Source organism: Calliphora vicina, chromosome 1 (genome assembly GCF_958450345.1).
Source record: "Calliphora vicina chromosome 1, idCalVici1.1, whole genome shotgun sequence".
Lineage (NCBI taxonomy): Eukaryota > Metazoa > Arthropoda > Insecta > Diptera > Calliphoridae > Calliphora > Calliphora vicina.
In genome coordinates this window covers 16829850-16846009 of record NC_088780.1, presented here as the reverse complement: position 1 = coordinate 16846009, position 16160 = coordinate 16829850, and the positions used below count along the sequence as shown (strand labels likewise).

General features: G+C 27.8%; 2 protein-coding genes across 3 annotated transcripts in view; one reads left to right on the top strand and one right to left on the bottom strand.

The window, feature by feature from the left end:
• Window positions 1-16160, bottom strand: part of jagn (jagunal) — a 137484-nt gene that overhangs the window by 75271 nt on the left and 46053 nt on the right. The gene's annotated exons all lie outside the window — the stretch shown is intronic.
• The window catches only part of LOC135949572 (exocyst complex component 4-like), a 42960-nt gene that overhangs the window by 15607 nt on the left and 11193 nt on the right, over window positions 1-16160 (top strand). The window contains 5 exon segments of the mRNA XM_065499167.1: window positions 8080-8130; window positions 8309-8372; window positions 11880-11997; window positions 12936-13146; window positions 13261-13332. Of these exon segments, the coding sequence (XP_065355239.1) occupies window positions 11915-11997; window positions 12936-13146; window positions 13261-13332 (366 nt within the window). The 5' untranslated portion in view covers window positions 8080-8130; window positions 8309-8372; window positions 11880-11914.

Below are 16160 nucleotides of genomic sequence, written 5' to 3'. Positions count from 1 at the left end.
ACCTATAAAACTGACTAGTTTCGGAACCTAACTATGATTTAACATTTAATTAATTTCTTGGAAATACAAAAAAATTATTTGTATTTCCTAATCTGACTTCAATTCATGTATTTTTTTTGATTATTTGACATTTATGTGTTCTTTAGTACATCAAAGAGCTTTCAAAAGGTTTCTTTTCACATAAATACACCTCCCTGTTAATCTAGCATAGAGTCAATTGTCTATTTAGTGCTCCTAAGTAATCTAGTGTGTAATCAGTTTATTATTTTAATTATATTTCACTTTAGAGAGAAGTTTTTTAACAGAAAAGTTTCACTTATAGATTAATACACTTATATCAGAAACTCTCCTGTCAAAGACCTAACTCAGTTGTAAAAAAACCAAGGAGTTAGATTGTATTAATAAAAGAAAATACATACACATGTGAAAACAAAAACAAAGAAATTATTTCCTTACGACCGACAAACAATTTTCAATTATTTTTATGAAAATCCCTTAGTTTTCAAATAATTTTTTAGTGTTTTTCATACAATAATTTGAATAATTTTCCTGACGTGTTTCTGAATCAGTATATTTCATATAGAATTTTACATCATTTGCCTCTGTACTCTTTCCTTCTTTTTATTATTTAATAAGCATCATCATAATCATCATTACTTGTAATTATGATGTTTATTATTTACAATGAATTGAGTTTGTCTGTCCCCATTAAATAAAGTATTGCTCGTCGCTGTCGTCTACCATTTTCATTTATTTGCTTGGTTGACCATTTCTACTCATTCATTTTTTTCCATGTTTTCGACAGGGTAAGGAGTGAGATCGAAAAATTCTTAACACACGTTTTTCATTACATTTTTTAACCCAAGTATTATTTGAATTTTTTTTTGATCAAGTTACCTTTGAAAAACATGTCAGTTATTATGTGTAATGTCAATTATATTAATTTTTTTGTTAATCTGATTAAAATGAGTGACCAGAAAAAAGTGCGTACTGAAATTATTAAATATTTTCAACAAAACCCAACTTGGTCTTACAAAAAGTTGGCCAAGCATACAAAGGTCTGCCGTCAAACTGTTTCCAATGTTATTAAACAGTACCGGGAGAACTTGTCAGTTGATAGAAAACCTGGTTCAGGTAGAAGGAATGGTCCACATGATGTTTCTAAAGCCAAAAAAATAGAACGCATTTTCAAAAGAGCTCCCAACACATCCGGTAGGAAAGCAGCCCGGTTAGCTCAGTGCTCGGACTATTTGGTACGAAAAGTTAAAGCTAATGCAGGTTTAAAAACATACAAGGCTCAAAAAGTTCCTGACAGGAACGCTACTAAAAATTTAGAGGCCAAAAACAGAGCACGGAAATTGAAGTCAAGTTTTATAAAAAAATATTCTTGCTGCATAATGGATGACGAAACGTATGTTCTGGCAGATTTTTCGCAACTTCCAGGTCAAAAATTTTATGTTGCTGATGCTCGAGGGAATGTTGAAGAAAAGTTTAGGACCCAAAAGCAGACAAAATTTCCCAGAAAGTTCTTGGTATGGCAAGCAATATGCAGTTGCGGCAAAAGAAGCCACTCATTTGTTACAACGGGCTCTATAAATACCGAAATTTACATCAAGGAATGTTTACAAAAAAGGCTGCTTCCATTCATAAGACTTCATAATGTGTCCACTTATTTTTGGCCTGACTTGGCATCCTGTCACTATGGCAAACAAGCCCTTGAGTGGTACAAGAACAATAATGTGGTATTTGTACCTAGAGAGGCAAATCCTCCAAACTGCCCGGAGCTAAGGCCAGTGGAGAGATATTGGGCTCTTGTTAAAAGAGAATTGAAGAGTACAAAAAAGGTGTCCAAAAGTGTGGTAGATTTTAAACGGAGATGGACTACATGTTCGAGCAAAGTGACAGAAAGCACTATAAAAACGTTAATGGAAGGGTTTCCGAAAAAGGTTCAAAATTTCATCACTAGTGATTAAAACTATAAAAATAATTTTTTTTGTAAATTGTAATAATAATTTCAATCAAATAAAAAAAAAATTAAAGCTGTAAGTTTAGTGGTTTCTTTTTTATAAACATATATGTATGTTAAGAATTTTTCGATCTCACTCCTTATTAAAATTAAAGTCAACTTTGCTGTTTTAAACTGGCAAGGAAAGCCAATTTAAAACTCACTCTTAAAAAAAAAAATAACAGAACAAAACAAAACAAACATAGACAACAAAATGAAAACAGAAACTTTACAAGTGTCATTTGTTTACAACAAAAAAAAAGAAAAAAGAAGAAGAACCTATTTTAAAACAAAAAGAAGCAGCACCAGCTCACTTTACAATTTACAATTTCTAATGAAGCGTTGAATTTTCTATTTAATCCTTTTAAAATTATTAACATTAACAATAACAACAACAACAAACGCACCCAAGTGCTTGCTGTTAACAATTCCATGGTAAAATATTTATAAATAAGTACTCCAAGTTTTTATGTCTGACATAATGATGCAGTAAATGCCATAGATCAGACTTTAAAATTAATGAATTCTTGCTATTAAATAAATGATAAGACTAACTAACACTTTATTAAACGAAAGAGGCGGGTTTTAAAAGAGTGATAGAACACTAAATTAATTATTTTAAAGGAAAGTTAGAAAAAATTACATTTTATTAAATTAATTTTCTCAATTCTTGTTCTTAATTATATAGATAATAGAAAATTACTTAAAGTGTATTATTAGGTTTTATTAAATATGAAAATTGTATAAAAAGGTGTTAAATTTTATTATTTTTATTAATTAAATGGAAACTTTTTGTTACAACAACTCTGTAATATGTTTGTTGACAAAATACAGCAACGAGTTTTTTACCCCATGTCTCCACGTAGCAATATGCTCAAGCAATAACGTCGGCAGAACAACAGTAGAGTGATTGCTGATTGCTTTAGGTGGAGAAAACGTTCGTCACAAATACAAAATTTTCAACGCGAGAAGTTCTATGAAAAACTTTAGTGTATTTTGCTTATATTTTGTATTGCATGATTTTTTTCACTAATTTCTTTGATTTTTTACTTTTGGTACTTAAATAAATTAATCGCACCGAATCATAGAAAGAAGAAATTTTACATTAATGACAACTGAACTGACAGCTTATTGCTTAGCAATAATTGCTCAGGCAATCAGTAGAGCAATCATTGCGCAATGGATTGCTACATATGGCAATTTGCGGTCTACACTCGCAAATTTCATTGACGCAATCAAATTTGACAATTGCAGCAATAAATATTGCTACGTGGAGACCTAGGGTTAAGGCGGCCGTTTTAAGTCTTTGTTTTGTTTACTCTACTTAATAATGAGTTCATCAAGTTTTTTTATGTCGGCCATTTTAAGTCTCTCTCTATTTTGTTTACTCTTTATATCAAAGAGTTGCCATACTAGGAATTGAAGTATATGCATAATGCCAGATTGTTGATTTAACAATAATTAATATAAATCTTCCAAACTAATCAATAAATTAAGAGTTAATATAAAAATTATGTTTAGAGTTAGTCAAAGTGTTATGGTTAACAATTGTAAGTGTAAATATTTAAAAGATTTTTAAATTTTTAAGAAAAAACTTGTCAGCAATATATTAACTTCTAGGACTAAATCAATTCTGCCCAATAGCCAGACCTTAGTTCCTTAAAAAAACTATGGGAAATTCTCAGATGCGTTTAAAAACCAATGTCAAAATATTTTAAAGTATACTATAGATTCTGTAATTGTTTCAATGCATCGTTGCTGTGAAGCAGAATTAAAAAAAAAATATTGACAAAAAATACAAAAAAAAGTCACAATTTTTGTAAAAATTTAACCTAAGTTTCCATTGTTTTGTCAATACTATATAATCAGTCTGCTTGTTGTACTATTTTCTTATATTTGATTTACTTTTTATATGGAAAACTTCCAAAACTAGTTAAAATAGTAAAAACTAGAAAAATAACTTATAAATATGTTTACTAAGCACATTTTGTATAAAAAAGTCGGAGTTTTGGGGAATAATTTTATGAACAGGCATTTTGTTTTTGTTTAAATGTAAAAGAAATGTCAAAATCGAAGCGTATTACAATATTGCTATTGTTATTTACAATAACAAATGTAAACAATAAACAAAGTTTGACAGAAGACATACATTAAACCATGGCGAATTAAGAAACAGCTGATTTTATGGGGCCACCTTGTTAATTCTCCTTGATATGTTCCTTAATTATGTTTTTCGTACTAGTTTTATAATAAACATTCGTTATTTCTATATCAATAATTTATATAATTTCATTGTTTTCATTACTTTTTTTTACAAAATTCTGTTCTAATATTCAACTTAAATAATTTATGTAAATATATTTAAAAATTAGACACAATTTCCTGTCCATTGATATAAAATATGTCTAAAATTTCTTTATATTGCTTAAATTTGAACAATCTTAATAATTAGGTTAAATATCTAGCTGAGAAACGTACCACCTAGAGCGTATAATCATCGCCATTTTGTTGCACATACGCCTAAGTGTACTAGGTGGCAGCACTACCTTAAGAGAATCACAGTGTTGACACATGATTTGAACAAAAAATCGTTTAATTTTTAAAGGAATTTAGTTTTTCACAATTTTAAATGAAATCCTGTAGTATTTGAGTAGAATTGTAAAGAAATCTTTCAGATTTAGAAGATTTTATTTATTTATAGAAATAAATATAAAATTTCGAGATAAATTTTGCAAATGTCCGCCTGTCTGTTGAAATCATCTTTCCGAAGCCACCAAATAATTTACATACATAATTGATACTGCAATATATCCGATATAGTCCAACTTAGATCTATATATAACCGCGATTATTTCGATTTTTTCAACCAATTTTTTTGCAACTGAATTTAATTTTCACCAATTTTTTTTATCCCAGTTTTTTATATTTTTCTTAAATTCTACTTTGGTGGAGGATATAAAAGATTCATCGCAGCCGAATATGGCTCTCTTACTTATTTAGTTTTACAAAGTTTCTTTATAATTCTTTTTTGAATTCTGCATAAATTTCTTAAATTTTACAAAATTTATCTTTTAAATTATTGAATTTTAAACATAATTATTTTATTACTCTGATCTCTCCTTCTCATTTTCTAAACTTAACACTTGTGAAAAATTATGTTGAAATCTTAGTAAGATTAAAACTAAGAACTAAGAGGAAAATAATGATTTAAATTATTAATGGAGCTGTGAATATGAATACAAAATATTCCAAGAAACATTGGTGTGAGATGGACAAAAAAAAATAATGAAACCTAAGCATAAAATGTAAATGACAGTCGTGATAAGTTGTTTTGCTAATTTTTTTTGACAATTTATTTTTATTGTCCATAATCAAATTATGAGAAAATTGTTAAAGTTAACGCTCTAAGGCACAGGTTCAAACACAAAGTGGGCAGCGGCCAAATGTTACTCACACCATTTATTAGATTGTTTATAATTTAAAGTCTGCTAATAGATAATTTAGTTAAAAAAACACTGGAAGAAATTGTTGGAAAATAAGAGAAATACAATAATTTTTTCTTAGTTTTTGTAACTTAATGTTTGTAATTATTGCCAAAGACTTTTAGCAGATTGGAATCAAGAATAATCTAATAAATTAAGGATTCGTAGTAAATTAATTAACTTTCAATTCTCATTTATTTTTGCAAAGTTTTTGTACATAATTTTTGCTTTCAATTTCTGTCTAATTAAATAACAACAAATTATCATTGCTAATATTAAAGTTAACGAACTATTACATTGCCTTAATAAAAATTCCCTGACCCAACATTATTACATTGTAATATTTTTCAACTTTAATACAAGGCATACAAAAGCAATCATACAAAAAAAAAACACTTCAATTTATGTAGTAGACCTCTTGGAAATTTTCGAGAAACACAAACAAAAAAAATGCCAGCAACACATGTGCATGAGTTTAATTAAAAAGCGAATTTAAGAGACAAGTCATTCTTAAATGGTTTATGACGTTTGTTTTTTTTTATTTATTGCACACACAGCGTTATTGACATTTCAATTGAGTTGTTCTTGCAAAAACTAAAAAAAAATAATAATAATAAAAACAATGAAATAACTGTAAAAAAAAGGGTGGAGAAATTAAGAAAATAACAACAAATACTTTTCAATTTCATTGAAATAAAAAAAAAACCAATAACAATTAATTTATTATTAAGAAGAAGAAAATTTATACAGAAAGAGCAACAATATACATAAATTTTATAATATTTTCAATTATACATAAAAACAAGCCATAATTTACAAATAAAATTTTAATATTTATTTAAAATAATAACAATTTATAGGTACACATTTCAATTAGTTTTTGTAAATAAATAAAATGATTTCAAGTATGGCAACATTTAGCTAAGTAACAGATCTTAAACTAAAAACTGGGCAGCACTGTTAAAGCTGCCAGACATGATGCTGATACACCATTTTGATGAATTTATTGTTCTAAAATTATGAAACAGTGAATTTGAAATATTTTTTTAGTATTAAAGTAATTATGAATTTCTCTTGTGTGGATAACTCTTGTCGATGTTATGTATTTGTGTGAACAAGGTTGTCAGAACATTTGTTTGCAAAGAAAATGATGAATATGAACATCGATAGGTTTTCCCCACTTAGAACGCTAACTGGTTGTTCACAATTATCTTTGTAATTATACCCTTCACCTTCATGAGAAGGGTATATATAAGTTTGTCATTCCGTTTGTAATTTCCACAATATAATTTTCCGACCCAATAAAGTATATATATTCTGGATCCTTATAGATAGCGCAGTCGATCTCAAGGATTCTTCCGGCTCGATTGCTATTTAAAATCGAGAATATCGGTACACAAATGCCTGAAATATAAGGAAAAAACCAGGACAACCTCGATTTTTGACCTATATCTGGATTACTAAGTCATTAATATAGACAATATGGATATCTAATGATAAGATTCAAAGACCTTTGCAAGACCATAGTAAGTTGGACCTACAATGGGTAAAAATCGGAAAAAATATTTTTTAACCCGAATTTTTTTTTTCACCAAGATTTTTTTCGCTAAATATTAAAAAAAAAAATTAAAAAACAAATAAAAAATTTATAAAATTTAAAAAAAAAATTCGAAAATTTTTTTAAAAAAACAATTGGAAAAAATTTTTTTTCCAAAAAATTATAAAAAACAAGTTTGGAAAAAAAATGAATTTAGTTTACCTAAAAATTTTCCAAATTTTTATTTTGAAGTATGATTTGGTGAAGGGTATATAAGATTCGGCACAGCCGAATATAGCTCTCTTACTTGTTTTTTTATGTATTTCTCTGTTTCTTTTTCTAAAATTGGCAAACTGTTGTTTTGAAGTATTTTCCATTTTAAATGTAACAATTACAACTTTTTATTTAGAGAATACATATTTTTGTATTTTAACCCTTTGCCATTTATAAATAATAAATGTTTTTGGGTAAATTTGTTGCCAAACATGTTAAAAAAATAAAGTTTGTTATTTAGTCTCTATTCAACGTTGACATATTCCCAATTCAATTTGTGAAATTAACAGTTGCTGAAGTAGAGGTAAAAATGTATATAAATACATTTAAGGGTTTATGTTCCAAAGGGACTAAAATAATAATTTCATAAACAAAAATTTTGTTTAATAAAAAGGGTAAGTTATATACAAAATGTATAACACAATTGTGAATTTCAAACAATTTAGTTTTCAATTTTACATTTCCATGCAAATCAAACATCAAACTACTTATAGTTGCAACAAAAAAGAGTAACTCATCTTGGTCATTTCATAGCCTCTTATAAATTGGTATTTTTCCCCCCTTTTAGCTTTTAGCAAAAATACCATTCAATAATATAATAATAAAACAAACTATGATTTTGTTTATTTTACGTATGCACTTTGTTTTGTTATCCTTTTTTTAAACCCACTTAACCTATTTGTACATATATTTTTTTATGATGATTATTTTTGTATTCATTCTTTTCTTTGTGTGTATTTTTCTCCCTTCCTATCTCTCTCTGTCTGTCTCTCTTTCTCTAGAAATACATTGTTAATACGGATAAAAGTGGTGAGCTGACTGTAACGGTACAGGTATGTTGAAATTATATTGTAAATTGTTTATTATTTTTACAATTTTATTCTATTAGTTGGATGTATAAACTAAGTATTATTTATACACATAGTTAATAATGTTGCAGATAAAAAACTATTAATTTTATTTTTCTTTTTTATTTTTGCTTCTTATTTCGTTGGTTAAAAATTTACACAGGGAGATTTGACACAACAAGAAAAACGTGCTGTTTTTATTACTGTCCATGATCTGGGTTGCAATCGTAAGTATTTTTTTTATTGCCACTGTTTATATTACAATTTTAACATTTTGTAAGAAATTATACAAAGACAGAGATCAGGCAAATTTGAGTAAAATTTTATATAGAGTTGATATTGAAGATTAATTGTGGCTTAATTTGAACATTTATAGTAAACGTTTATAGTAAACGCTTTATTTCATTGCGGCATTATTTACAACCAAATTTAAATAAAAACCAAGACTTTATTTAAATTCTAAATTTAGGATCAATCGTGGCCGTATTTGAGCCAAAACTTCAAGATAAGAGTTGTCCACACAAGACAAATTCATGTGCGGACAAGAAATTTCTAGTTGTGTGAACAAATTGATGTCTGGTAAATCGCTCTTACTCCAGTCTTCCTGTTATCATTCCTTATATACTACATACCGTTGTAAAAGAATTTTTTTATGTTAAACATGTATCATCATTATTATATGTGACCACTAGGAGTTACTACACACATAATAGCAAGAGTAATATCGAACGTGACCTTTAAAACAAAATGAAGCTGGATTTAATGTTAATTTGTTAACCTTCTTTTGTGGATTGAGTATGAGTGAAGGAAAACGAAAATACTTTGTATTTGTAGAACTGTTATCTTATATACAGTAATCAAAAGTTGTATGCTTTAATCAAGCACGTAGTTTAATTAATTTATAAAATGAGTTTAATTTTGGGGAAAATAGTTACTAATTAAATACGGATATGTGTAATAATAAAATTGCAATTTGAAGGAGGAGAACTATTGTTTAATATAAGATCAAAATAACCACAAAATTAAATGGATATGTATTAAGGAATTTGCAATAAATGTAATTACTACGTTTTTTTTGTCATTACTTTTTTTCAAAAAAATAATTTATAATATGTTAATTTAATGAATTATTTACACATATCGATAAATTTCCTATGGCTTTGGCTAAGATTTCATTAATTTATACCATTTTAACTGGATTAATAACTCGCTGTCAAAACTACCACCTAGTGCGTATAAGCGATATTTTGTTACACATACGCCTAAGTGTACCATCTGGTAGCACTTTGTTAGAAGAGTCGCAGTGCTGACGGATGATTTGCAAAAAAAAAAATCGCTAATTTTCTTATCGATTTTTATGCCCGTCACCTTCGTGAGAAGGGTATATATAAGTTTGTTATTCCGTTTGTAATTTCCACAATATAATTTTCCTACCCTATAAAGTATATATATTCTGGATCCTTATAGATAGCGGAGTCGATTAAGCCAGTGCACACTTAGAAAGGTGACTGCTATGAAACAGCTGATTATTTTTTTTATTCAGTTTGAATTGTCAATTCACTTGTGGTTGTTGTGGCGAAAAATACAACAAACCCAAAAGCAAAAACAACAACAGGCAACTTTGACAGTTCACCTACTTTTTAACAAAAACAAAGTACCTGTTGTTTTTGTATTGTTGTAGTGATGCAGGCACCTTTCTAAGTGTGCCCTGGATTAAGCCATGTCCGTATGTTTGTCTGTCTGTTGAAATCAAATTTCCGAACCCCCCAAATAACTTTGTCTGTCTGTTGAAATCAAATTTCCGAACCCCCAAATAACTTATATACACGATTCATACATCAATATCTCCGGAATTCTTCCGTCTCGGTTGCTATTTAAAATCAAGAAAATGGCTCAGATATAAGGAAAAAATCAGAACAACCTCAATTTTTGACCTATATCTGCATTACAAAGTCATTAATATAGACAATATGGATATCTAATGATAGATATTTCAAAGATCTTTGCAACGACGTATATAAGATCATAATAAGTTGGACCTAAAATGGGTCAAAATCTGAAAAAATATTTTTTAACCCGATTATTTTTTTAAAAAATTTTTTTTCACTAAATATTAAAAAAAAAATTTAAAACACAAAAAAAAAAGTGAAAACTCAAAAAAAAAAATTAAAATTTATAAAATTATTTTTTTTTCCAAAAAATTAAAAAAAACAGCTTTGGAAAAAAAATTAATTTTGTTTACCTAAAAATGTTTAAAATTTTTATATTAAAGAATAATTTGGTGAAGGGTATATAAGATTCGGCACAGCTGAATATAGCTCTATTGCTTGTTTAACTTAATAATACTACAATCGGCTACTAACTTACCGTTATTTCAATATTTATTTTAATGTGATAATTTATTTTTATAATTTTTTTCGCACAATTTAAAAACCAAAATAACAAACTACAATTTAATGCTGAATTGTAGTAAAAAACTATGTGTGATTAATATTTACTTAAGAAATCAGCAGTTACAAAAAATATAGAAAAAAATCGGTAGACTGGAAATGTAAAAACTCAACATTTGGTAGGAAGACCACGTAAAAATACTCTAAGCCACATTTTCTCAAACTCTGGTTATCGTGTTTCGTAACGATATACTTCCAATTAAAAATAACCAGAGATTGAGCAAGAGAGTTTAAGAAATCCCCAAAATAAGGGCACTTTAAGGGCAAATAAGTCTTGGTTGCATTCGCCCCTCGAACAATTTTATTTATCCATACGCTGAAGACAATATGCCACTAGTTTGATGATTTCAGATGGACAATGACCCCAAACATGTAATACCTGGTATTAATGGAAGGAAAAAATGCATGAAACAAATATTTAGAAGGTTTATTTCGACAATATTTGTTTAACACACTTCCAAGGGCCTTATTTCTCATACATTTTTTGAAAATCAGCAGGTTGCCGAACCATTTTCGTGTTAAATGATAATCTGTTTAGCATCACTGTAATATTGCATCATTGCAGCATAACAACAGTTTCGCAATTTGGCATCACTGCTTTACGTCAAATGTTTTGTTATTGCAAATGGTTGGCAGTGATGCCCAACATTTTTGCTATCAACTCATTTCCTTTAGATACCACCAAACTTTAGTCATGTTTCGATTATAAAACAGGAAAAATCAGCCTATAAATGACATTATAAGAAACAAGTAAGAGAGCTATATTCGGCTGTGCCGAATCTTAATACCCTTCACCAAATTATACTTCAAAATAAAAATTTTAAATATTTTTAGGTAAACAAGATTAATTTTTTTTTGCAGTTTTTTAATTTTTTGGAAAAAAAATTTTTAAATTGTTTTTTTTTTAAATTTTTAAAATTTATTTTTAATATTTAGTGAAAAAAAACTTTTGGTGAAAAAAAAATCGGATTAAAAAATATTTTTCCGATTTTGACCCATTGTAGGTCAAATTTACTATGGTTTTATATACGTCATTGCAAAGGTCTTTGAAATATCTATCATTAGATATCCATATTGTCTATATTAATGACTTAGTAATCCAGATATAGGTCAAAAATCGAGGTTGTCCTGGTTTTTTCCTCATATCTCAGCCATTTGTGGACCGATTTTGCTGATTTTAAATAGAACTACAGTGTGTCAAAGTTGAGATGTGAAAAACATTAAAATTTTACTAAAACATTATTACTTTGCTAAACAAATATATTATTTTGTTCTTGTTTTCAGATAATTCCTTCCAGGAATTTGTCAACAGCCCCTGCATGACAGAAATCAAAGAACGTTCATGTTTCATACACATCGATGTGCCCGGACATGCCGATAATGCCGATGCACTAGCTGAAAGGTAAATACTAAAAAAAATTGATATTTAACTAAGATTATTTGATGGAATTAATTTGAATTTAAAAATTAGTGTTTTCCATACATATAAATTTGATACATATTTTTCTCAAGCTATGTCTTGATATATTTTTGTCATGATAAATTTTAAAATGGTTGTTCAGAAAAAAAATATCAGGTATAGACTGCATTTATTAGTGTCATTGCATAGTTATGACAAAATGTTTAGTTTTTCTGCTCTGACAACTTTTTCTTGACAACAAAACGTCGTTAATTGTTATGATAAATATTTGACAAGTATAGACATGGGGGTCACGACTTAACCCCCTGTCTATACTCGACAAATCTTTATTATAGCAATTAATGAGATTTGTTGTCACGACAACTGTCTGAGCAAAAGCACTAACAATTTTTTCATAACATTTTTATCATGATAAACTTCAAAATAGTTGTCAAAATAAAAAATTATCAGGTATTGCTCCATTTATTAGTATTATTGCTTCGTTAGGACAAAATTGTTAGTGCTTTTGCTCAGACAACTTAGTTTTGACAACAAACGTAATTTAATGTTATGATAAATATTTGTCAAGTATAGACAGGGTGTGACAACCATATTGACGTTTATCATGACAAAAATTTATCAGTTATAGATATAGGGTAAAGATACCGAACCGTTAATGTTTAAAATTAATATTTCAAAATTAACCTACCGTTAATGTTTAAAATTAATATTTTAAAATATGACATGTGTCACTTTAAAAATCAACTACTCAATTACTTAATTATACATATACGTATGTAGATTAAAACAAACACTTATCACTAAAATAGATTTGTGGTTTCTCTAAATAACAAACTGTACAAGTCATCATTTAGTTAATAAAACCACAATTTTTCTAATTTTATTTCAAAATTCCTAACACCATCATCATCATCATGCAGTTTTCAGTTTCCCACATTGCAAATGTTGGGTGAGGATTTGGTAACGGTTTTGGATTTTCTACATGTTAAATATGTGATTGGTTTGGGTGAGGGTGCTGGTGCCAATGTGTTGGCTCGTTTTGGTTTGGCTCATCCCACACGCGTGTTGGGTTTGATTTTGATCAATGCTACCGGAAGTGCAGCCACGGTAATGCAATCATTTAAATCTAAGGTAAGTAGTTGAAAGGATGTGGTCACAGTTTATTTGTAATATTGTGGACTGGCTTTAATAAAATACAAATTTAATATTTAAATTCAATTTTTTTTTGTTAAATTTTCATTAAAGTTCATACAATGGAAAAACGATGAGGTGGCCCAATCGGCTGAAAGTTTCTTGATGTATCATAAATTTGGTCATGTAAGTTGAGATATTCTGTTTTGTTTTTATAATATTTATATGTATTTTATAAATGTTTAATTAAAAGTTTATATATTTTTATTCTGTGGTTAAAACAAAAAATATAATAAATCAAGTTTTTTTTTTTGTTTATAAAAAAAAATAATTGATGCAGTTGGTTAACATTATATAGCTGCACAAATAAAGAGAGCGTTTGCCTAATTGTAAAATTAATAGTTTATTATTTTTTCAATTAACAGTGACTTTTAGTTGCTTTTAAAATGTTTAATTAAATTGTTTTGTTATTAATAAATTATAAAAATTTATTTAAAATTGTAATACTACGTATAAGTCTGAACGCTCTATTTATTTATTATATTATATTATTTTGTAAATGTGGTCAATGTTGGTGTGTGTATAATTGTGTATTTTATTCTTTTTTTTTTTCTTTCTCTCTTTTTTTATAAATAAAATTTATAATTTTCTTTATTTTAATTTTAATTGTGGTTATAAATTTTACCCTATATAATTCCTTAAATACAAATGAAACCCACATTTATTTCTCCCAACTTCAGGTTATGGAGGTATTGTGATTGTTTTTTAAAAATCAGTTTTTCTCCACATAAAACTCATTTCGCATTTAAGATTTTTAGTTAGTATTTTTAGCCTACCATTCTAAATTAATTAACATTCATTAAAATCTATCTAGTTTGAAATAAGTTTCTTTATCAACTTCCTAGTTTGCAAATTTTGAGACTTTAAATCCTTACATTTTATGTTTCATTATTACAAAATTGTATGGCTTAACTTTACTTCAAATTAAATTATTACAATAAAAAAATCCTTAAGATCTTTCACCTATGTTGTGTATTTTGTATATTTGTAGTATTTCTTAAAATTAACAAGTTTTATACAAAATACTTGACTAAGTTTAAGTCCATGTTTTAGTTTTCAAAATCCTTTTTCTACCATTCACACTAAGGCCCGTTTTCTCAATGTATCGACAAACTGCCTGTTACTAAATGTCGACATAAATTTATTAGGCCGTTAAAAATTCCTGTCCGTTAAAAATTCTTGTTTTCTCAATATACCGACAAAAAACATTATTTTCAGTTGGCAATACCTCTCAAAATAGATGTGAAAGTTGGGAACCCTGCCTTCAAGTGTCAACATGTTTACAAAAATCAGCTGTTTAATGTATACGGAATCTTTTGAAAACTTCATTATCCTGCATGTCTGCCAGGTAGTTAGGCCTGACATGATAAACTCTTTCACTTGGAACTCATGTTCTTCGAGTTCATCCTCCATCAAATTAATGTTAATTCCTCTATTAAACTTTTTATTTTGTAAAATCTACATATTTAATATCGTTTACAAAAACACAAGCACATAAAAACTATGAACAGCAGTCAGATGATTGAATTTATCTGTACGATAAATAAATAATTGGTGGATGAGGTCGGGTTAGCTTTGCGACAGAATAGAAGCAAATGAGACATTCACCCCTATCGTCAATAACATGTGAAATTTTGTTCCCATGAAATATCCATTTCCCTCGAAGGGAAAATTGCTATCGGGAATATCATGATGAACTTTACATTCACAATAGTTGATTTTGTTCGTAACAGCTGTTTATTGTTTACAAAATTCCATCTAAAAATTTCACAACAAGGGGAATTTTTTTCACGTGAACAAAGTTGATGAACGAAAAAAGGAAAAGGGAAAATATTTCATGTGAAATGTTGATTCGCGATAGGGGTGATTGAGAAAACCAAATTTCTTTAATCTGCAGTTTTCGTTGGGAAAAAGGATAATCACCTAATGAGAAAACGGCCCTTTTTCAAATTCTTTCTTTCATTCCCAACTCAATTCAATTTTCTGCCATTTGAATTTTGCTGTAAATCCTTGCATTAGTATTTTTTATACCCTTCACCATTCCGTTTGTATTTTCTACATTTTTAATTTGCGACGACACGAAGTATCTGGATCGTTATCAATAGCGGATTCGATATAGCCATGTCCGTATGCATGTTGAAATCAACTTTCCGTAGCACTAAATAACTTACATACATGATTCATACATCAATATATCCGCTATAGACCCGGTTCGGTTGTTATTAAAAATCGAGAGAATCGGCCAACAAATGGCTGAGATATAAGATATAAAATCAGGACTACCTCGATTTTTAGATTATTTTTTATCTATATCTGGATTACTAAGTCATTAATATAGACAATATGGATATCTAATGATAGATATTTCAAAGTCCTTTGTAACGACGTATATAAGGCCATTGTAAGTTGGAGTTCCAATGGGTCAATATCGGGAAAAATATTTTTTAAACCGAATTTTTATTTTTTCACCAATTTTTTTTTTGTACTAAATTTTTGTTCATTAATGAATTTTAAAAAAAATGTTAACAAAAAAATAATTTTTAAAAATTTAAAAATTAAAAAATTATTTTTTTAAAAATCCAAAAAAAAAACCTAAAAATATTTCAAATTTTTAATTTAAAAATTTAATTTAGTGAAAGGTATATAAGATATATATCACTCTTATTTGTTTTAAACTATTTTCATTAATTTTTCATTCAAATTTATAAAATTCTTGTTTTGATTAATTGCATTATAAATAAATCCTAGTTAAAATGTTCACGACTTGTTTATTTTACAGCTGCGCCAGTATTAAAAAAATCTACTGGTAACATTGAATAGTTCATGCATTTGGTCAAATGTCTATACTAGACAAATTTTTCCCATGATAAACTTCAAAATGGTTGCCAAGAGGAAAAATTATCATCTACATATATTCTTCGTTTATTAGGATAGCTACACGTTCAGTATATGTA